We start from the raw sequence: 24,105 nt of genomic DNA, 5'->3' as shown, positions 1-24,105 counted from the left end.
TCTTCAGATCAGGTTTCCATTTCCTCTGACTCCTCTTCTGTACAGGAATACTCTCTTCCTCCCCATGAGGATTCTGATGCTGAAGAATCCATTCCTTCAGCCTCTCCTCCTGAGTATTATTCTTTTGGGGAAACCCTGCGTACCATGAGGGAGCACTTCCACTGGGAGAGCCAAGATTACTCAAAATCAAAGAAAAGGCTTAGAGATTTTCTTTTACTTCCTCAGCACAGGCCTCTTGCTATTCCCCCTGTGCTAGACATTGTAGATGTATTTTCAGAGTCCGGCCTTTCTCCAGGCTCCTTACCTCCAGCTCCTATTAAACCAGACAGATACTACAGGGTTCCAGATTCACATGCATTTCGTTATAAAAACCCTGCTGCTGACCCAGAAACTATTTCTCAGGGTCCCAAGGGGGTTAAGGCCGCTACTGCATAAAACCCTATCCCTTCTGACAGGGATTCAAGGACACTAGACAGATGGGGGAGAAAGGTTTACACTTCTGCTACTTTGGCTGTGAGGGCTTTAAATTGTCAATTTCATATGATTAAATATCAGCAATACTTAATGTCGCTGCTAAAACAGAAAATGTTGGCTAATTCTGATTGTGCAGAGAATAAGAAAATGCAGGATTTATTGCATGCAACTGAACAAGTGGGAAAGCATACATTACAATGTGGTTTTGATTCTCTGGAGGCCTCCTGCAGGGCCGGAGTTACGGGTTCTGTCATTAGGAGACATGCTTGGTTAAAGGAACAAAATCTGCCTGATCATGTTAAAGCAAAATTATTAGATGCTCCATTACAGCATGATACTTTATTTGTTGTTAAAGCAGAGGAGGTTTTGAAGAAAATGGAGGACAAAGCAAAATCTATGCAAACAGTGAAGGATTTCTTACAGGTTCAGCCACCAAGATTTAGCAGGAACTGGCCTACAAAGAACTGGTCCTTTCCAGTGTCGGACAGGCCACAAAGAGGCAGATACAGACGTCCCAGAGGCAGATCCCAGCCCCAGGGCTCATACAGGCCTAAACAGTGGGGCGCTTCTACCTCCAAAAGTGGAGAAGACAAAGCACAGCCATATAGGAAACAGTCCCAATGACTTGCCTCTACCAAAACCAAACACTTATCTTCTTGCAGCCGAAAACTAGCATTTTTCTCTCAAAACTGGCACATGATCACCCAGGACAAATGGGTACTGAGTATAGTGTCCCACGGCTACAGGTTCCACTTTCACACCCTGCCAAAGGTAAAAGGTATACCAAACCTGCCACACAATCAATGGGCAGAGGCACAAAAATAAGTTTCGTCCCTTATGAACATGAGGGCCATTCAGCAAGTACCACAGCAAGAGCAGGGACAAGGATTTTACTCAAGACTTTTCTTGGTACCCAGAAAGGACAAAACCTGGAGACCAATACTGGACCTGTCTATTCTAAACACATTTCTGGACGTTCCAAAATTCAAAATGCTAACTCTGCAGCAGCTTCTGCCCATGCTGGGCAAGAAGCCTTGGCTTGTAACTTTGGACCTAAAAGAGGCATACCTGCATATCCCAATCAGACAAGCTTGCAGAAGATACCTCAGATTCATAGCAGGCTCAATGCATTACCAATTCTCTGCACTGCTCTTTGGCTTATCTACTGCGCCCAGGGTCTTCACAAAATGCCTGGCACCAGTAATTGCATTTTGCAGACAGAGGAATTCAAATATATCCTTACTTGGATGACTGCCTTATACAAGCAGAGAACAAGGACACTCTACTAAAGCATCTGGCGTTCGTAAAAAGATTATTAATTTGCTTAGGGTACACAGTAAACGAAAATAAATCAAAACTAGTACCCTCTCAAGAGATAATATTCCTGGGTGCAAGCTTAAATACAACTGCCCAGATGGCTTATCTCACGCCAGACAAACAAAGGGAACTAACTTCTTACTTCAAAATGTTGGCAACAAAGACCCAGTTATCTGCAAGAATAATTCTGCAGGCTTTGGACTTCATGGCATCCTGCATTCTGCTAATTCCATATGCCAGACTGCATATGAGGAAACTTCAGTGGTACCTAAAATGTGTCTGGACTCAACATTGTCAAAGCCTGGAAGCGTTAATTACCCTCATTCCTTACCTGCAACAGGAGTTTCGATGGTGGGCACATGCCTGTCACCTCAACAAGGGACAGCTATTCACTTTACCCACAGCCAGGCAGTCAATAACAACAGATGCATCAGATTATGCCTGGGGAGCATACATGGCAGGAAAATGTATTCAGGACACATGGTCCACAAGCCAATTGCATCTACATGTCAATCAAAAAGAGATGCTAGCTGTTCAAAATGCCCTGACAGCTTTCAAGGATCTACTCCATCCAGGACAACTACTGATAAGGACGGACAATACTACAGTCATGTGGTACATAAACAAGCAGGGAGGCACACATTCCTACCCCCTCTGCAGACAAGCCATGACTTTGTGGGACACAGCATTGACTTATCAAGTACATTTGCAAGCACAATTCCTGCCAGGAAAGAACAATACTCTGGCAGACGAACTAAGCAGAAACCCCACGGATCCCCATGAGTGGAAACTGGATCCACAAGTCTTCAGCATGATAACAAAGGAATGGGGATGCCCAGACATAGATCTATTTGCCTCCCCAAACAACTGCCAACTACAGAAATTCTGCACAAGGACTTATCACAAGCAAGCGTGGAAAGTGGATGCTCTGTCATTCAGCTGGAAAAGTCTAACAGTATATGCCTTTCCTCCTCTGCCTGTCCTCCCCAAGGTGCTCCTAAAGGTTAGACAAGAGAAGCCAAGAATGATTTTGATTGCCCTAGACTGGCCACGCCAGCACTGGTACCCAATCCTAAAAAAATTTGTCTCACGGCCCAGCCTGGACATTGCCTCTAATTCCTCACTTACTGACTCAGCGAAACAATCAGATTCTGCACAGCCAACTCTGGACCCTAAATCTGACAGCATGGCGTAATGTAACCATTCAAAACACAACTCTCTCTAAAGCAGTGATGGATGTTATTTTGGAGACCAGGAGGCCCAGTACCAGAAAGTCTTATGCAGAAACATGGAAAAGATTCTGTGCTTGGAACCAGGCACAAGGAATTGTCACATCTGTGCCAGATATCCCTCAGATTTTACAATACCTAACTGAGATGCTGGACAAAGGCCTATCCTTTTCATCAATTAAAATTCATGCCTCTGCCATTTCAGCTCATTACAATACAGAATCTCCTATTTTTTCCCATCCTTTGCTAAGGCAGTACCTCAGAGGGGCCAAAAACATAAGACTTCCAAGGAGAGCCCCAATATCTGCATGGGACCTCAATTATGTCTTGGAAAAACTCACACTGCCGCCCTTTGAGCCAGCCAATACAGCTGATATAAAGTTTTTATCTTGGAAAACAGATCTGCTCCTAGCAGTAACCTCTGCAAGACTAGTTTCAGAGATACAGGCACTCATGGCTGTGGAACCTTTCATCATTTTCCATCCAGACAGGGTTTCTCTAAGGACGAACCCGACATTTATGCCTAAGGTAGTGTCCACTGTGGCCCTTAACTAAACCATTCATTTGCCTACCTTTTATCCAAACCCACAGAATAAGGGTGAGAGACTTCTGCATTCTTTGGACATACACAGACAACTATGCTTCTACTTGGACAGAACTAAAGCTTTCAGAAAAACTGAGCAACTCTTAGTGGCATATGCTGCAGGATCTTAAGGAAAGCCTATCTCAAAATAGACTTTTTCAAAATGGATAGGCCACTGCATTCGTTTCTGCTACTCACAACATGGCAAATCAGTGCCCAAGGGCATTAGGCTTCATTCTACCAGGGCAGCAGCCATTTCAGCAGCCTTTCTCAGAGGAGTACCAACCAAAGACATTTTAGAGGCTGCAACGTGGAGTTCAGTGCACATTTTTACAAAGCACTACCATTTACCTCTCTACTCTAAATCCAGAGCAGGCTTCGCCACTGCAGTTCTGCAGGGCCTTATAGCCTCTCCCAATCCTATTTAGGCCCAGCCACCCAACCTCAACTTTGGGATTCAACCCAAGAGTAATGACTGCAACAGTGAAACACGATGAACATAGTACAGTTGTGTACCTACCATAAATGTAGATGTTCAAGTGTATTCACTGTTGCAGTCCAGGTTACCCACCCACCATCCCCCTTTTTCTTTGCTGGGACTTACCTATACTTCTCTATCTTATACAACCTATGTGGTGTATTTGCTTGTAGATGAAGGAAATGTTTATTTTACTGCATGCATAATTATTGGCATAATTTTTTAGCCTACCCATTTTGGGGGCACCTGACATCTGGGGCAAGAAAAACTGAAGAAAATGGCGTTGGTTGCATCTTTTATACCCCTGGCACTCTGATGTCAGGGAGGAGGCGACAGCAACTGACGCCGGACCTAGACTTTGGAATTCTGGCCGACTGCGGGTAGCCTGCCAGCAGGATAACCCAAGAGTAATGACTGCAACAGTGAATACACTCGAACATCTACATTTATGGTAGGTACACAGCTGTACTTTTCTTACACTGTTTTTGTAAATAACAGCTTCCTGACTAGGTTACAGATGACCATTTTTATTTATTGTTTGCGTTTTTGACCGGGAAAGTCCGACTGGGATAGAAATGCCCTTTTTTCAGTGGAGGCCCAGGGAGAAAAGCTCCACATTAAAATTCATAAGTTGCAAGTGTTTACAATAGATAGACATTTTTATTGCATTATTTTACATTGTAGATAGTATTGTGTGTTAGATAACTGTACAGTGCAAGTAAATATGGTAGTTAGCTGTTTAAAAAATTGCTATTTCCAGAAAGAAAAAAGTAAAACAAATGGAAAAAGCATTAATTTACATTTGCATTTAGTTTTATAGTTGCAAAGTGGAGGCAAGAATGAGAGAGAAAAATAAACTATTTTCAGAGGGGGGGGGGGGGCAATAGAGAAATTCTGATTGTTTATGGTAGGAGGGAAAAGTGAAATTGTGCTAAGCTCATAAAGCATGATGGGCTCCATATTTAATGAGTTAGGAACAGTGAGCTTTTGTTTTGTCTGAGGTGTACAGTAGCTTAACAAGTTACTTTGGTAGGTAGGTATTAACCATTCATTTTAAGATGTCCTTCATGGATGCATCTGCAGTCATAACAACTGGGTTGTCCTGTCGTCAGGCAGCCCTTCAGTCGGCCGGATTCCAAAGTCCGGGTCCGGCTTCGGCTGATGTCGCACTTCACCCGACGTCATCTCTGTTGGTCTTCGGGTATAAAGGCATCAGCCGACGCCATTTTCCTCTGTCTTTCTTGCCGCGTGGCGCCCGAAGCAGAAGCTGTTCGCAAGTGCCGGTCGGTCGGATCCAGAGATTACTTCTACCGAATACTACTTCGAAGACTTCTAAAGCTAAGTACCCCGTTGGGGACTCTTTCTTGCCTCAGCCGATGTCAGAAAAAGTTAATAATTGCTTAACCTGTGGGAAACAAATACCTCATAAAGATTTCCACTCTTATTGTCTGCCTTGTTTAGGCCCAGCCCACGACGTAGCAGCCTGTTCGGCCTGTGCTTCCTTCAACCGACGAACGCTTAGGCGTCGGTCGGAGTTTGCAGAACAGTTTTTCGGTTCTGATTTTGCGTACATTAGGCCGTCGGATCCTCCGACTACCCAATCTGCCAAAAAACGCAAAGATAAAGACCGACACTTGCGGTCCGCGGTTTCGGCCGAAACCATGGTTAAGCAAACCCCGAGTGTCTCGGTTTCGGCCGAAACCGAGAAAACTGATCAAAGTACAGCTGAATCTATCTCTACAACTGAGGCCCCTGCTACCACTCTTGAATTGGCCTCAGAAATTTTATCCACTACGGTGGTTGCCACTGACTTATCAGACACCATTCCCTTGGATGTCTCTACCCCAGCACGTGGTGCTGCTAGGCCTCCAGCAGCCATGTCCATTAAGGCCTTCGCCAGGGCTAAAGCAGCCAAGACTACTAAAACAGTGCCTGTTAAACCCCCCACAACCAGGCCCTCTTCTAGTTCTCAAATGCTTACCTTGGCAGAAGATTTAATTTCATTAATTAGAGGATCTCAATCTCACCCAGACAGGGCCTCTCAGCCCCAGAGAAGAGACCTAGGGCAGAGCCCCTGAGCCAGTGTCCTCTGATGATTCTGCTGATGAATCAGACATAACTGACCAGCCAGAGGCTCCTTTCTCCAATTTTGAAGATTCTGATGCTGAAGAATCCATTCCAGCTGCTTCCCCACCAGAAGAATTCTCCTTTGGGAAACCTTACATGCCATGCGAGAGCAGTTCCAATGGCAGCAACAGGATTTTTCAGACTCCAGAAAAAGACTTAGGACCTTTCTGCACCTTCCACAGCACAGGCCCTTAGCTATACCTCCTGTTCTCTCTGTGGTGGATGATGCTTTCAATGATGTCTGCTCCGCTCCAGATTCTTTACCCCCAGCACCTGCCAAATCAGACAGATTTTACAGGGTGCCAGATACTCATCACCACCTTTACAAGGCCCCACTTGCAGACCCAAACTATATCCCAGGGTCCCAAGGCAGTAGCCGACCATAGCTAAAACCCTATTCCTTCTGAAAGGGAAGCAAGGTCATTAGACAGATGGGGAAAAAGGTCTACACTTCAGCTACTCTCTCAGCTAGAGCTTTAAACTGTCAGTTTCACATGATACAATACCAAGAGTTTATGCTTGATCAGTTAACTAAAAAGCTAACCACTGATGAATCTCTTGATAAGAAATATGTATTAGAAATGGTAAATAACATACAACAGGTTAGTAACCATTCCTTAAAATGTGGCTATGATGCACTGGAGGCTTCATTTAGATCAGCCATGACTGGCACAGTGATAAGAAGGCATGCATGGCTAAAGGAGCAAGCTTTACCGGATCATGTTAAAGCTAAGTTGCTAGATGCTCCTATGGATAAGACAAGTTTGTTTGGTACACCTGCCCAGCAGGTTATGAAGAAAATGGAAGAGAAGGCAAAATCTGTTCAAACGGTTAAAGATTTCTTGCAGGTTCAACCCCCAAGGTTTAGCAGGAACTGGCCTGCCAAAAATTGGTCCTTTCCTGACTCCACAAGATCTCAAAGGGGCAGGAATAGACGTTCCAGAGGCAGAAACCAATCCAGAGGAGGTGCCTACAGAGGACGACAGTGGCAAGGTAACAACAGAGGCACAGACACAACCACTGCCACTACATCAACACAACCACAGTGACTTAACCCTAAATCCGCCTACCAGGGAACAAATAGCAGCACCTCTAGGCGGAAAGTTAACCTTATTTTCAAAGAACTGGCACTACATAACAAAAGACAAGTGGATTTTACGAACCATAGATCAAGGTTACCGGTTCCACTTCCACACTTTACCAGTCAAAAGAGGAATGCCAAATCTACCTCCAAATCAAAAAACAGAGGCTCTACAACAGATAATGGAGTTAGCAAACATGAGAGCTGTGGAAAGAGTGCCAACAGCAGAACAAGGAAAGGGGTTCTACTCCAGACTATTCCTAGTTCCAAGAAAGGAAAAAGTTGGAGACCAATTCTCGACCTGTCCACCTTAAATACATACATCATTGTCCCAAAATTCAAAATGCTGACCCTACAGCAACTTCTTCCCATGCTGGGCAAGGAGTGTTGGCTGGTAACTCTAGATCTCAAGGAGGCATACCTGCACGTCCCCATTCGACCAATCTGCAGAAGATACCTCAGATTTCTTGCAGGATCAGAGCACTATCAATTCTCAGCTTTGCCCTTTGGCTTATCTACTGCGCCCAGAGTATTCACAAAATGCCTGGCATCAGTAATCGCCCATTGCAGACTACAGGGAATTCAAATTTACCCATACCTGGACGACTGCCTGCTACAAGGGGACAACAAAAGCAAGCTGACAACAGATTTACAAAGGGTCATTTACTTGCTACAAGCACTGGGATACACAGTCAATTTACAAAAGTCAAGGCTGATACCATCCCAAACAAGAACATTCTTGGGCGTGGAATTGGACACAGTAAAACAAATGGCATTCCTAACTACAGAAAAACAAAAAGAACCCCCTCTTTACTTCTTGGCACTAACAAAACTGAACAAGTTAACAGCAAGAAAAGTACTGCAGGCCTTGGGCTTCATGGCATCATGCATAATCTTGGTCCCATTTGCCAGACTACATATGAGAAAACCACAGTGGTACCTAAAGAATTTATGGTCCCAACACAGGCACAGCCTAGAAACAGAAATCCCACTAATTCCATGCTTAAAACAGGAGTTCCTATGGTGGGCTCAGGCATGCCAGTCAAACCCAGGCCTACCCTTTCGCAGATGTCATGCAAGCCAGACCATCACAACAGACGCTTCAGACCTAGGATGGGGGGCCCACATGCTGGACAAATGCGTGCAAGGATTGTGGACACAGGATCAACTTCACCTGCACATCAACCTAAAAGAAATGCTGGCAGTAAAACTGGCAATCCAAAAGTTCAGACCATTTCTCAAAGAGGGCCAGTTGATGATAAGGACAGACAACACCACAGTCATGTGGTACATCAACAAACAGGGAGGCACTCATTCATACCCCTATGCAGAATGACTTTGGAGCTGTGGACCCTGGCACTCAGCTACAACATCCAGTTACAGGCAATATTTGTACCGGGAAAAGAAAATACTCTAGCAGACATATTAAGCAGAACCACATCGGATGCCCACGAATGGAAGCTGCACCCGGACATCTTCAAGACCATCTCAAAGAAATGGGGAATGCCTCAGATAGATCTATTCGCATCACCTCTCAATCACCAGCTCAAAAATTCTGCACAAGGACATTCCACCCACTAGCATGGAAAGTGGATTCGCTCTCCTTCAGCTGGAAAGGCCTAACAGCATATGCATTCCCACCTCTTCCCTTGATACACAAAGTACTACTAAAAATCAAGGAAGAACGTCCAAGGATAATCCTGATAGCTCCAAACTGGCCAAGACAACACTGGTACCCACTGCTGCGGAGCATGTCTCGAACAATATGTGGCCAATACCCTGATGCCTTTGATGTTAACTCAGAACAACTACAGCATCATACATCCAAACCTAAAACGCGTTGCAACTGACTGCATGGAACATCACATAGCAGCAGCTAATCCAGAACTTTCCCAAAGAGTTTAAGACATTATTCTTGAAGCACGCAGACCTTCAACAAGAAGGAACTATGCTGGAAAATGGAAAAGGTTTGTCATTTGGAGTACTGAAAGAGGAAAAGATGTGTCAAACATAGATATGCCTAACATTCTGGAGTATCTGGCCGAACTTCTTCATTCAGGCCTGTCCTACTCCTCCATCAAGATACATGCATCAGCTATTTCAGCAGAATACAGCTTTGATCCACCTGTTTTTTCGCACCCTTTGCTCAGGCAGTTCCTCAGAGGAATCAAGAATGTAAAACCCCCAAGGAAACCACCATTACCAGCTTGGGACTTAAACTTTGTGCTAGAAAAGTTGACACTATCACCATTTGAACCCGCAGCAACAGCAGACCTACAACACCTGTCATGGAAAACTGCTTTCCTACTGGCAATTACTTCAGCAAGGAGGGTTTCAGAACTACAGGCCTTAATGGCGGTGCAACCCTTCCTAATCTTCCACCAAGATAGAGTGTCCATGAGGACTAATCCTACATTTATGCCTAAGGTGGTATCCAGAGTGTCTTTAAACCAGGCAATCCACCTACCTACCTTCTTTCCCAACCCACAAAACAGAGGGGAAAGAATACTGCATACCTTGGATGTACATAGACAGCTACGCTACTACTTGGACAGAACAAAAAGTAGCAGAAAGATTGACCAACTTTTTGTAGCCTATGCAACAGGAAGGGAAGGAAAAGCTATTTCCAAACAGACAATCTCCAAATGGATAAGAAATTGCATACGATTCTGTTACTCCTTCCATGGAAAACCAATTCCACAGAACATAAGACCTCATTCTACAAGGGCAACAGCCACTACCACAGCCTTCTTACGAGGAGTGGCAACCAAAGACATTATTGAGGCGGCTACTTGGACCTCCGTGCATACATTTGCCAAGCATTATAATTTGCCTCTATATTCCAGATCCCGAGCAGGGTTTGCCACTGCTGTACTGCAAGGGATCCTAAACACACCATAATCTAGTTTTATCCTCCTCCCCTTGTTGGCTATGGTATTCTACCCAGTTGTTATGACTGCAGATGCATCCATGAAGGACATAGTACAGTTTTGTACCTGCCATAAATGTAGATGTCCGAACTGGATAGCATCTGCAGTCAGGATTACCCTCCCTCCTTCCCCTCTGTGGTACTCCGAGGGTGTTTACCCTCCTAATAGCTAGCTGGTGGGGGGGAGTCTTTTATGGTGTATTTGTTTGTATATATGTGCATACATGCTTATTTTTGTGTTTACCTCTATCTTTTTGGAAACATTGGCATCTATCTAAATTTTAGCCTTCAAGAGGGCTTCTGGCATCTGGGGCAAGAAACACTGAGGAAAATGGCGTCGGCTGATGCCTTTATACCCGAAGACCAACAGAGATGACATCGGGTGAAGTGCGACATCAGCCGAAGCCGGACCCGGACTTTGGAATCCGGCCGACTGAAGGGCTGCCTGACGACAGGACAACCCAGTTGTTATGACTGCAGATGCTATCCAGTTCGGACATCTACATTTATGGCAGGTACAAAACTGTACTTTATGTTTGGGTATGTCAGTGCTTGGCTTCATTGGACCATGTATTTATTCATGCTTGCCATTCAGTTTCTGTATTTGAGGCGTGGAAGTTGTGTCCATTTTCTTGGTGTTTAGCAGATTGCATTCAGAATGCGCATATAATTCCACCAAGGCTGTGTTTTATATGGACAGAATATCAAGGCACAGTCATGATTTGGAGATCAAACCGTTTTTGGTCATGATTGTTTCTTTTTTGTTGTTTGCAGATAATACTGTCCTCTTGTCCTCAAATGACTGTGATCTCCAGCATGAAGTGTAGCAGATTGCTAACTTTGAAGCAGCTGAGATGAGAAATCAGTTTCTCCAAATCAAATGTCATGGGTCTGTCATAGAAAAAAAAATACTTCTGTATGACGGTGGATGAAACATATACCTTAGTTGAAGGAGTTTAAATATTTTGGGGTCTTTTTCATGACTGATAGTAGAAGAGATTAGGAGACTGACCAGAAAGTATGTGCTGTAAAAGCAACACTTCGGATGTTGTGACAGGTTGTCTTATTAAAAGAGAACTGAGGCATAGGAAAGAGATCTTTGTTTACTTATCAGTTTCTGTCCCCACAATCACATATACCTGTGTGTCTTGGTTAGTGACAGAAAGAATGAGGTTACTTTTATAACTGGCAGAAATTAGGGTCTTTACAGGGTTGCTGAACTAACTCTGAATACAATTTCTTTTATCCTACCCACATTTGTTGGGCCCTGTCCAATGACTCCTCTACTGACACCAGTTGGTCCACTTCTTTAGGAGCAGGAACCTGGCATCTGCAGACTATACAAGTATCCCACAGCTTGTTTTTTTTTTCCTGCTAGGGAAGCCCATCTGATCCGGCCACTCTTTCCACCCCTGGTGGCAACAGTTGGGTGGTTCAGAGTTGGATCAATTAGCTGGTCCCCTTGGAGTAACCCACCCCTAGGCTGTCTGCTAATGCATAGTCACTGCCTAGTAGGTAGAGGTGGTGTGCATTCTTGAACCCATACCTCTTCTTCAACTTGGCAGGGAGGGCTCTACACAATGCACTGTGAGACAGTATGGCCACTACAGGTGGCCCATACACCCAGCCACTACTAGATGTCACCATTGCCCATGGGCCCTGTGGCCTTCCTTCTCCACTGGATAAGCAAGCATGCACCATCTGCTCAAAAAACACTGTCTATTACCCAACACCCCCCCCCAAGATATCCTTGCAGCTAATTGAACATGGGCTATATGGGCTGTAGTCAGGGCTTCATCCCTCAATGCCATGGTGATGGGTGGGGCTCACTGTTATAGGTTGAGGAGCTTGTCAGTGTGGGAAGAAATCTGAGTGCAGCCACTGCTGTTTCATGTTGTGGGGGGGGGGTCAGGTGATGTGGTTGGGGCACCTTATGAGAATGCACCCTTGTTTCATCCCATGGGAGGTGTAAGAGGCTCTTCCCCACTGGGAGGAAACCTTGAGGCTGAACCAAGATATGTTGGAGGGATTCTGTCTTTCCGCTTCCCAGGGAATGTTTTGGAGATTACACAACATGATTTGGGGAATGTTGCTTTTGTTCTGAAGAATCTGTTTTACCCCTTTTAGCTTGCTATTCTAGTGCCCCTCACTAGGACAATTAGTGTAGAAAACCAGTGAATGGAAATTACTTAGATTTAGCAGAGTCAAGTTGTTTGAGTGTTGTGGTAATGTTAGAGTTGAAACTGTTGTTGAATTATTTATCTAGTTACAGAATCAGGAAAGAGGATCGCAGTGCTTTTTTCAACAAATCAGTTTATAACCCCCTAACATAAAGTATTGATACTGGTTATGGTACATTTTTCTTGTACTTACCTTTGACCAGCTCCTTCCAGCTGCACTTACTACTGAACAGGAGTCTTTCTCAGCAGGAACGTGGATTCCCTTACGGGTTGTACGGTTCCTTCTCCTGCTGGACCTTAATGAGAAAGAGCTATTAAGGACCCCTATCCTGTTCCTCAAACTCACTCAGTGCTTCATCTACTGACTGAATTCCCCAGGACACCCTGGTGTATTCCCTGCAGCCACCATAGACTGTTGGTTAGCCACATCCTCTATGGCTGTTTCCATGTCCATTCATGTCCATTCTAAGCATGGGATAACCACTTTCTTTTGTCTCCAGGAGGTTCTTCCTGTGGTAGTTGAGAGACCTGTTTTCTGGATATAAGTGCCATTCCTTAGTCTGTCTCCATCTAGGGTTGCCCCATAATTTTTTTCTGAAAGCAGTATTTCAGTTAGTAAAGAATATTTATTTACCTTGGTTAAAGGTATCTTGCAGGTTTTGACTCCTGTGGAACAGTAGAAATTTGCGTTTAAATTGTAGTTCCACTATTCCTGAGGATATTTTATCAGTGGATTCTGATTAGGATAGAGACAGGGCTTCATCTGTTTTTTCTTCATGTCCCTGACTCCGATTCTGAGGAGAGAGATTCATCAGTTTCTTCTGTAGAGAAATTTTCTTTTTGCTGTGACTCTGTCCAGAATTAATAATTTATTTCATTGGGAACAGGTGGAGGTTCCCACTTTAAGAAGTTATGATATGTTACAAGTTATTCCACACTGTACTTATATTCCTCCTGTTATGCCAGCATTGAAGAATATTTTTGACTTGCACTGCAATAATCCAGAGTCAATCTCCAGACCCTAAAAATGCAGACAGACTTTATAAAGTTCCTCAGTCTAATGAATGTTTGCTTTGTCATCTCAAGTCTGATCCAGCAACTATTTCAATTTCTTCTGCAGCAGCAAGTTTTAGTGAATGCTTCTATAGCACCAAGTTTTGGTGAATGCCAGTCCTCCTCCTGGTGAAGCGCTTACTGGTTTGGGAAGAGAAGTTTTTCTCCTTCCGCTTTAGCCTTCAGACTTTGAATGTCCAGGCTCACATGTGGACATACAGTGTTGTTTTATGTTGACAGTTTGAGGAACTTTTCTGCCACTTTGCTTTCAGAAAAATAGGTTCTTTCTGAATCCTGTTATTGATCCAATTTATCCTATGTCTAAACCTTCTTTAAAGAGTGCGTATGATTGTGTTGACACTGTGTCCAGGGCTACAGCTACTGGGATGAGACGTTTTGCCTGGGAATGTCATCTGAAGTTTTCAGATTATGGTAAGCCTTGATTATGAATTTTCCTTCGGATAATGAGTTTTTGTTTGGGCCTTTTGCTACTTAAGTGCTCAGTTTGATGAAAAAGGTAAATTAGTTCAGGGGTGAGTAAGATTGTTTTCATCCTTGTCCTAAATCTACTAAAACTCCTTGGTTCCTTTTTCAGAATGCAAAATAAGCAGTCTCAGCCGGGTCACTAAGAAAACCTGGCAGAAGGGATCTAATAAAACTAAGATTGTTTCAGAAAAAAGGGACATATGTCTACTTCAGAATGACTGCTGCAGCATTCTTCCCCCTTCCCTAATGCCACTAGTTTACATCTGTCCCAGAAACTAGTGCTCAGTCTTCCTCCTTTTCCTCATTAGCCCCCAAACCAGACAGATTTCCCCTGATTTTAAATCATATGCCTTCATTGGGAAGGTGGCTCATAGAACTAGTGCCCTAAAAGCATATGGGGAAAGGATTTTATTCAAAAATATTTCTTGTGCCAGAGAGGAATTTTCGCAGACCAGTTCTAGACATGTCATTTTTTAACCTGTTTGTGAAAGTGACAAAGTTCAAGATATTGACTTATAAAGTGTGTTACCTCTCATTCGTCTTCCGAGTTTTTTGGTAACTCTAGCCTTAAAGATACTACATTCCCATTGCCACAGATTTCAGAAGTGTCCTCAGATTTTCTGTGTCTGGGTCACATTATCAGTTCTCTGTCTTTCCCTTTGGGTAATCTACAGCTCCAAGGATGTTTATCAAGTGTCTGTCTCCAGTGATAGCTCATTGTAGACTGCAGGGCATTCACATATTTCCTTATTTAAATGACTTTGGTATCTTTGCATTCTTTTCCCAGGTATCAGTAGTCCCTTACATAGGTTACAAATCTCCTTAAAAAACACATATGTTATGCTGAGGAAGGGTGTAGACCTGAAAGCTTCATTAAATCTTGACGTGTGGTGACTTTTGTGTGTTTTTTGGATTTACAAATCTCCTTAGCCTGGGTTTTCTGATCAGCAGTCTGTAATCCTCCTTAATTCCTTCTCACTGGATAGCTTTTCTAGGATACCTTCTAGAATGTTCCCTGCAAAAGACATTCCTAATCCAGGAAAAAGTGGAGTTGTATCTGGAATTTGTCTGTAGTTTTTTCATTATGTCTCCCACTTTAGCCAGAGAATATCTCAAGATTCTGAAGGCATCCATGATTCTTGTGATTCCTATTGCCAGGTCACACATGAGAAAAATCCATTGACGTTTAAAAACTATGTGGTCCCAACATTCTCCCTTTCTGGAATTTCATATTGTGCAAAGAGAACTTCTTTGGTGAATAGTACATATTTCCCTTAATCCAGGTTTCGGGACCAAGACAGATCCTCACAAATGGAAATTAAATGAGCAGATTTGATCCATTTGTGGAGAGCATCTCAAGTAGATTTGTTCACCTCCTTTCTAAACAGACAACTAAACAAAGTCTGCACCAGGACTCCTTGCCAGAATGCCTGGAAAACAGATGCTTTTTTATTCCCTTGGATGGAAATATTCCTTTATACCTTTCTACTCATTTCCATTGTCATTCTGAAGACTCAGAAGGACTCACAAAATCATTGTGGTGACTTCATTTTGGCCCAGATAACAGTGGTTCGCCCTCCTCCTGGAACTGGCCAGAAGCAATTACCACAAGCTGCTTCACAGATTGGATCTATTCATACAAAGCAGGGGGATTTCTTACACTTCAGTGTAAAACAACTACAGCTAACTGCCAAGATGATTCTGTTTTGATATATTTAGGCACCTTGTTTCTAAGGATATGCAGTGGGGTTCTAAAGGAGGCAACAAAATATGCTAATAGGAAACTGCGTAGCAAGGGTGGGGTGAAGAGTGCTATTGCCCTTGGCAGATGGAGAGACTGATAGTTTCTGCAGAAGGCATTGGTTTTCCATGCACCAAAATGCCAGTAGAAATAGGCAGTTCATTTTATTTTGTGGCTGTTCAGCCGAGGGGACAAATAAAATCTGTAGGAAATGTATTTTTGTACTCAGCTTCCTGTACTTTGCTGAAGTCTTATTTTTCTTTCTTGCTGAGAAGAGTGTCGATTTTCCTAATAACTTAAAATTTCAAATCCATGGATGCCCTTGGTATATTTTCGCTGTACTGTTTCCAATTTACTCATGCTTGTTTTCTTATAAGGATTCCATGTTGTTATTCCATAGTCAAGGTTGGGTCTAATGCAACTATTGATTATATCATTTCTGATTTCCTAGACTTTATACATCTTTTTATACAACCTGTACTTCTATAACTATCATTAACCAGTTGGTAGATATGATTAGAAAAACTCAAAGCTGGACCTACCCATATACCCAGGTCCTTAAATGAATCTACAGTGTCAATCACAGTGTGCTATATTAAATATTCTCCTTTCAGTTTGTCTTCCAAATGTCATATTCTTATTTTTTTTTATGTATTTATCAGCATATTATTTTCCTGTGCCCAAATGGTCAATTTAGTCATGATCTTTTGCAGACATGCCCGGTCTGTAACACATTTAATGAGTTTACCCATTTTCAAGTCATCTGCATATAGACTGTATAACACCTCAGGTGAAAAAGATACGAACTGAAAGATACAACCTAAACAAGTATGAGCCTAGGTGAGACCCCTGTGTAGAAACCCAGACTGTAACCTAGAATTTCACCTGCCCAGTTGCTGTATGGTACCTGCGATGTTCTCTCTGTATTCCATAAAGCTGTCCATCTTGTCAGGAGTACATCATTATATAGTTCTAACTTATTGTTCAGTGTTTTGTATATGATCCGGTCAACTGCTGAAGTTAAGTCTATATAAATTACATCAAGGCTCGATTTTTCATTTATAGCTGGTATGTTTTTATAGAACATCACATTGTAGGTGGTTTTAGAACTGTTATCAAATGCATGCTGATATAGGTTTCAAGTCCCCAACCTTTCCAATTCTGACCATAATTTATTCAAAATAATCATCTCCATTATTTTTCCACAACATGTTAGTAAACTTTTGGGGCTGTATGACTTTGAATTTGTCCTTCTCCTCTTTCCTTATAAGGCAGGTTTAAAAAGTGCATGCCTCTAATCTTGAAGAATATCCCCATATTTAAATGACCTAGTGAGTAACAGATACAGTGGTACTGTAAATTCATCACAAAGTGTTCTCAGGTCATTATTACTAATTCCATCTCCTCCTTGTGCTTTGTTTATGTAGTTCTTTTTCATCATAATCTAATTTCACTTTAATATACAAGGCTACCTGGATTACTCCCTTTGTGGAGCCAAACTGTTTTGCATAAGATTTGTAACTATATCTCTAGTCTGAGGTGTCTGAGAGTAAATTTTGGAATCTACACACACAGTTTATCAATTTATCCTTACTCCTACTTTGTCTTGTGTATCTATTAAATGGTTTCCTGTTTATGCTCAATATCTTTATAAACAAATTCTTCAATTTTTTTCTTGATCTTGTCTCATACTGTTTAACTTGTCTGTCCAGCTAGCTTATTTCAGTTTTCAAAGTTATAGTTCAACCTGTTTTCCATTTCTTTATATTTTTTTGTCTCTCACCTTAATCAAGTATCTTTTTCTTATGGAGATGTATCCTGTTGATGTGCCTAGATCCTGATGCTAAACATTTTTTTTATTTTTTTACAGTCAATTTCTGTTTCGAAACTTTCCACATTCCTTCTATAGATTTTCAGCTGAATGCATCACTCCAATTAGTTTTACATAGTGACTGTATAATCTGTTATTTTCTGTGCATTGATTTAGATTTCAGTTTGGCAGAATTATTTGGCAACAATTAAAAACTTGACAATAACGTAACAGTCATTTCTTTAGGAACACGAGCAATGCCCAGTATATTCCATTCCCTGGTAGGCTGATTTTTTTTTACAGTCTGAAGCAGTTTTTCCTGAACATACATTGTAAATAATGACCTTACTAAACTAGTGTTGAATCAATATTATTCCAGACTGTTTCTGGTAAATTTAAGTCCCTAGACACTATTATTCTACCCTCCCGTGTTTCATACAAGAAGTGTATGAATTCCTGTAGGTCATCGGCACTTGATTTTGGTGGTCTGTACACTCCAGCAATTGTAATATGTTCCAGGGTCGTCTTTATTGTCACAGTTACGCAGTCTACAGTATTGCTGTTATCATTAAACATGTAATAATCTCAGCTGTCCTATCCTTGATCCCAATCATAACACCTCCATCTGATTTTTTGTTAGAATATCTTTTGCAGTAAAAACATTTATACCCTGACAGAGCTGGTTTCCAGTCATTATTATTTAATCATGTTTCGCAAACAATAACATCAATCTTGTGGGAACGTAGCATATTTTCCAATAAAAATACTTTATTAATAATGCTCCTAGCATTACCAACCATCAGAGATGCATCAAATGTTGCTATGTCAGCTGTAAACTTTTCGACTTGTCAAAAATCCTGTCTTGTGTTTGTCAAATATTACAATATATCTACCTCAAAAATTCTCTTCCCTGGTCTTGACATGTGCATGCCATCCTGTCTAAACACGTGTGTTCCTAAAACTAAACTTGGATGCTCTTGCACATTTCTATTTTTGTTTACATGTAACTTTTTTTTTATTTAGGTACTTTACAAAAATCTTTTCATTCACAGTGACCAAGACTGTCTTTTCTGTATGTGATTTGTGAAAAACACCACATCAGTAAAAAATCCTTAAGCATGCATGCAGTGTTGAGAAACCTGAGCACATAGGTAGACAGCAACCTTACATTTGATCACCATGTCTCCACAGTGGTAAGAAAAGCATTCTGTATTGATCATCTCATAAGTAAGGGCATTGCCTCCAGAAAAAAAGAAGTTATAACCTCCCTGTACTCTTCCTTCATCAGGCATTCAGTAATTAATTACAACATCCCTGTATCTCTCTTGGACATGGGCAGTAGGTGCTGATACTAGAAACAAGGGCAGAACTTGGCTAGGCTTGTAAGGGCCCTAGGGCCATTAGCGTGGTAACTTCCTATGATCCTACGTTGGCTTAGGTATCTCTTTTGCCATCTGGTGGTGGGATGTGGCAGCACAGGTTTAGATCTCTTGACTGGGTGAATGCTTTACCCAGTTTTGTTTGGATGAAGGAGTTCACAGAGTGCTGGGACATTAACAGCACAGAAAGCTAAGCAGAGATCACAGGAACCTGTACAACACTGAGCAGATGGTAAGGCTTTTAGTCTGTCAGAGTAGCTAAGGCTACCGAGGCACATGCCAAATGGGACATTGTGTTCAATGATGAGCTTCATAAGGGGTAAATAAAGTGTTACTGTAACATCTCAGGATCTCATGGAGGTAATGAGTTGTGTAGGTAGGACTTTCTAATCATGACAGAGATGTGATGGCCATATGATCAGCACAGGGACCAAAGTCCTTGGTGACTGTGTCAGTTTTAAGTAGACTGGTGTCTGTATGGTACACAGTGGTCATGCTAGGTTTGCCAAAAGAAGCTATGCTGCATTTCTTTGCAATGAAAGTAAGCTTATGAATAACATAGCCAGCATTTGTTTGCCCCAATTTTTGTTAGGGAGTTTCAGTACCAGAATTAGATGTGATAATCACCATTATTTTGAAGTAATTAGTAAGCTTGGTTAATCATTGTTCCTTGATTCCTTCTATGCGTATGGCTACTGGCACTCTGTCCAGTGCCCTGAATATAATCGTACCAGGATGACCTCAGCATTCAGGAATCCACTCCCTGCACTACACACCCCAACATCTTACTGGCTTTAACAGCTGCCTTATATTACAAAGCATAGTTCAGGATTTTGAAATGAACCAGATTATATGCATTGTCCAGTGTGTTTAGAACTTGCATGTTTGACTTTGTCACACATTGTTTTATTTTCTGTTTTAACTGTAACTTGTCTGTGGTGTTGATTGTATTGACCAGGAAGTACAGTCCATATATTGACTTTTTTGTATCTGCTGCAGATTTCTTTTCTGTTTATCAGGCAAAAGGATATTTTTTAAATTGTTAGCCAAACCTTATAGAATCAGCAGGTCGATATTCCTTGTTTTGATGATCTGCATTTTTTTTTGCAGACAACTCCATCATTCTCTTATGGTTCACAACTTCGAAGAGCTCTCCAGAGATATCATGGACCAGGATGAGACAGACCTCGTAGATAAGGTAAGTGGACGTTTTAGGTAGATCAGAAATGTACTCTTGCTACTCTTAGTAGTCTGCCTACAGCTAGTAACCAGGGCTGTCATTTCCCTGCACTCCTTTGTCCAGTGCTTCTCATGTGCCTTTGCTTCTGTAGCATTTATCCTTTACAGTGTAAGTGTGTGCCATTCTGAGAGCTGTCCTTTTAAGATTTGTCTCAGCTGCTTGAACTATGATTTTTGTAAGAAGGTAACAATGTGCCTTTGTTGAAGGACATTTCCAGATTATGATTGATTTTCAGAAATGCTAAAGCAGTTCAGTAGGTAGGAGAAAGTGCAGTTGTGCAAGATCTTACAATAACAGTAGGTGTCCTACTTTTCACTGTTGCAGTATTTTGTACTCTTGGGATATTGTGCAAAGAATGACTAAACATCCAGCCAGCATAGCAAAGCCTTTAAATATCTGGGACTGTACATCAGAAGTTTGTCCTGTGTGCAAGACATAAGGTACGTATGTGACTTATGAGCACCTAATCCTCAGAAATGAAGTGCCCCAGAAGAACTAGAACAATGCCAGAGGAGGACAATAACACACACTTCTAGGAAGGGAAGAAGAAGAAAGAGGATGAAAGAAAGACCCCTCAGATGGAAGGAAAACCGCAGAATAACAGTATAGGAGGGAGAGACAGAATACTGCAACAGTGATAAGTAGAACATCTGGCATTATGGTAAGATCTTCCATAACTGTACTACGCCTTTCCTTATCACTGCTACAGTACTCTTTACTCTTGGGTGAGTACAATAGTTACTGTAAAGTATGGGAGGAGGAAGCCACTGAAGAGCCCTCCAAAAACCCACGAAGGTTGGCCCTGGCAAAACCAACTTTGGCTCTAGAAATGACATCCAGCTTGCAATGTTGGGTGAAAGTGTGGACAGAGGAACAAGCAGCAACTTCCAAGTCGGATTTGGTATCTAGACCCTTGAAAAAAAAAGCACCAGAAGAGGGCACTGCCCTGGTAGAATGAACATGAACAGGAGAGGAAAGCTGCTTGCCATAAAAAGAATAGCAGAAAAATTGCCTTAGAAATCCAGGAGGAGTTGGTTTTCTTAGATACCTCCAAACCCAATTTCCTGGCATGAAAAGAAACAAAGAGCTGCTCAGATTTCAGGTTATGTTTTGTGTTGACCAAGTAATATCCGAGCTGTCTGTGAAAGTCCAGGGTGTGAAGAGTCTCTCACTAGGATTCTGTGAAGAAAGGTAAAAAGAATGAAGATGGATGGACTGATTCAAGAGCACATCATTAACCACCTTTGGTGTAAAAGAAGGACTGGTATGCAGTGACAACCCTATCCCTGTGAAAAAAACAAAGCCGGTGGAACCACTACAAGTGCTTGAAGTTCAGAGACCCACTTGGCTGAAGTAAGAGCCAGCACCAGTACAGTCCTTCAAGTAGGGAAACAGAAACTGTAGGATCAGAAGGGGACTGGGTCAATTGGTCAAGAACAAACTTAAGGTTCCAAATCGGAGGAATAGGCTTTCTTGAGGATCGAATATGAAGGATGCTTTTTAAAATTGTTTGACTTCAAAACCAAAAGCCAAAGGTGGATTCAGAGGCAGACAGGCAGAAACGTCTGATAAATGATCTTTAATAGACGAATATGCCAAACCAGAATTGAGCAACTCACACAAATATGAAAAGACCATAGGAACCATCACAGAACAAGGGTCCAGATCATGCTTAAGACACCAAATAGAAAATCTCTTTCATTTAGTCACATATGATTTTCTAGTAGTGGGTTTTCTGGCCTCCTGCAAAACCCAAACTGTCCTCGTAAAATTGGTGCCTAAAGAGTCCAAAACCCTATCACGTAAAATGTCAAGTGAAGGGTGGGCAAGCTGAGGGTGAATGTCTTGTGTGAGAAGATCCATCCTGTGAGGTAACTTGTGATAATTGCCCCTGATCAGATGAAATTGAAGGGGGGAACCAATGCTGTCTGGTCCAAAAGGGAGTCACCAGCCAGATTTTGGGTGAGTCCCTTATGATCATGTGCAGGAACTTTGGTAGTACAGGAAGAGGGGGATAGGCATACAGAAACATCCCCTTCCAAGAAAAAGGCATAGCATTCAATTTCCAAGCCAGATGATTTTGGCATTCTTGAGCAGAACTGGGTGAAGTTGTCTTTTCAAAGGGGAGGCAAAAAGATCACTTGAGGAGTATACCACCAATTTGCAATGTCCAGAAACACCTCCCTGTGAAGTATCCATTTATGCAGATTTGTCCTGGAACTGCTCAAAGAGTCTGCCACCAGATTGTGTTCTGAAGGCATGTAAACTGCCTGAAGAGCCAAGTAATTGCAGACTGCAAAATCCCAAGCCTGAAAACCATCCTGCAAAGAAGGTAGGATTTTGTGCCTCCCACTTGTTGTATCACATTACTGTAGTATTGTCTGTAAAAACCTTTAGAATACTTGGAACTCAAAAGGAGTGAAAAGCTTGGAGAGCTAGAAGTAGAACCCTCATCGCTTTCATGTTGATATGGTCTGCCAGCTGCTGATGGGACTAAAGACCCTGGACTTAGAGGTTGTTGGAGAAGGCTCCATAACTGTGATAGGAAGCATCCATGTACAGCTTCTGTGTAGGGAGAGGAACCTGAAAAGGCAGACCTGGATTCAGGGAATTTTGGTGAATCCACTGGCAGAGATTGAGCTTGAGACAAGGCTAGAGGGGAACGAGATACTCCAGAGAGGGTAGCAGTGCTGTAACAAAACAGTCTTGAGATACCACTGAAATTTCCATTCCTAGATGACATGTAAACTAAGGTAATAGAAAAAATAAAGGAAGAGACCCCAACAGGGCACTTGTCTGTAGAAGGCTCAGTGAAATGCTTGCAGACCGATTTCAAACTTAACTTTACGACTAGTGGCAAAAAAGTTCTGAGGATTATGTGCTCATAGGTCACTTATGTACCTTACGTCTTGCACATAGGACATGAGTCTGACGTATGGTGTCTTGAAGATTTAAAGGCTTTGGTATCCTGGCCAGACGTTTGAGTTATCCCCAGCAGGGTATCCCAAGAATAAAAAATACTTCGACAGTGACAAGTAAGGATATGTGTGAATAATGCTAGAACCTAGAACACACAGGAGCTCTTTTCGTTTGCCAGTACATTGATTTTGACTTTCCTTCCTTCCTGTGCTGCTTTGTCACAAACCAAGACTTGATGTGTGTCTTGGAGACTGCCTCTGTTCTAACCTTCTGGAAGTACGTTCATTACATGCAGACACACCCTTACTCATTATTCTGTTCTGCTAAAAAACGAGGTCACAAGCCAGCTCAGCAGTTTCTAGCACAGGTGCTAAGAAAAGTCTGAGTAAGAAAAAGCTAATACAGGCCAGAGGTTTGCAAAAGCATACCTGAAATATTCTGGTTTAACAGATCAAAGTCATATCATCTGCTTCTTTGATATCATTTCCAGTATTTTTTCATATTATAAGTATGATTGTGTACTTACCTTGGAATGAAATCAATATTTGTAGGATACTATATGGTTATGAACTCATATTTATACCTTAAATTTATTTGTTTTATGTGATCTTCAAACACATATTCTCTCTCTACTTTTAATAGTAATCTAAATATTTTATTCATTTTTGGAAAAATGAACAAGATAAAAAACACATGCACTTGTGTGTTTGGCCATACCTTTTATTATGATTATGACACTTCAGAAGATAAATCTGTATAAGTAAAAATACAAAACAAAGGGAACTTTGGGTATAAGAGTGAAATAGCATGAAAAAGACAAGCAAACTGGAAAAAAGACTGGGAGGGAGTTGGACGATGGGCTCATTTTGTGGTACACTGGCTTATCTCTGGGGCTTTTGGAGTGACAGACAATTGGAAGGTCTGCAGGAAAATAGAGATGTTTCTGAGTATAGTAGCTAGGGTTGCAATAGATTTGATAACTTAGAAAAAGAGTGGGACTAGACAGGAGGTGGCAGGAGGTCAGTAGAGAGGATAATCTAGAGAAAAAGTAAGGTAGAGAAAAGCAGAAGACAGGTAGT

The 24,105-nt window shown here is 42.0% G+C and overlaps 1 protein-coding gene across 2 annotated transcripts in view; it reads left to right on the top strand.

Moving 5' to 3' along the window:
* Positions 1–24,105, top strand: part of LOC122816498 (rab11 family-interacting protein 3-like) — a 1,372,586-nt gene that overhangs the window by 985,331 nt on the left and 363,150 nt on the right. For both annotated transcript variants that reach the window (XM_044089329.1, XM_044089328.1), the window contains one exon: positions 19,978–20,065. In XM_044089329.1, the coding sequence (XP_043945264.1) occupies positions 19,978–20,065 (88 nt within the window). The remainder of the gene's footprint in view (positions 1–19,977; positions 20,066–24,105) is intronic.

The sequence above is a fragment of the Protopterus annectens genome, chromosome 12.part0 (assembly GCF_019279795.1).
Source record: "Protopterus annectens isolate FY-2018-M chromosome 12.part0, PAN1.0, whole genome shotgun sequence".
In the NCBI taxonomy this organism is placed as follows: domain Eukaryota; kingdom Metazoa; phylum Chordata; order Ceratodontiformes; family Protopteridae; genus Protopterus; species Protopterus annectens.
This window is presented reverse-complemented; position numbering and strand designations above follow the sequence as displayed.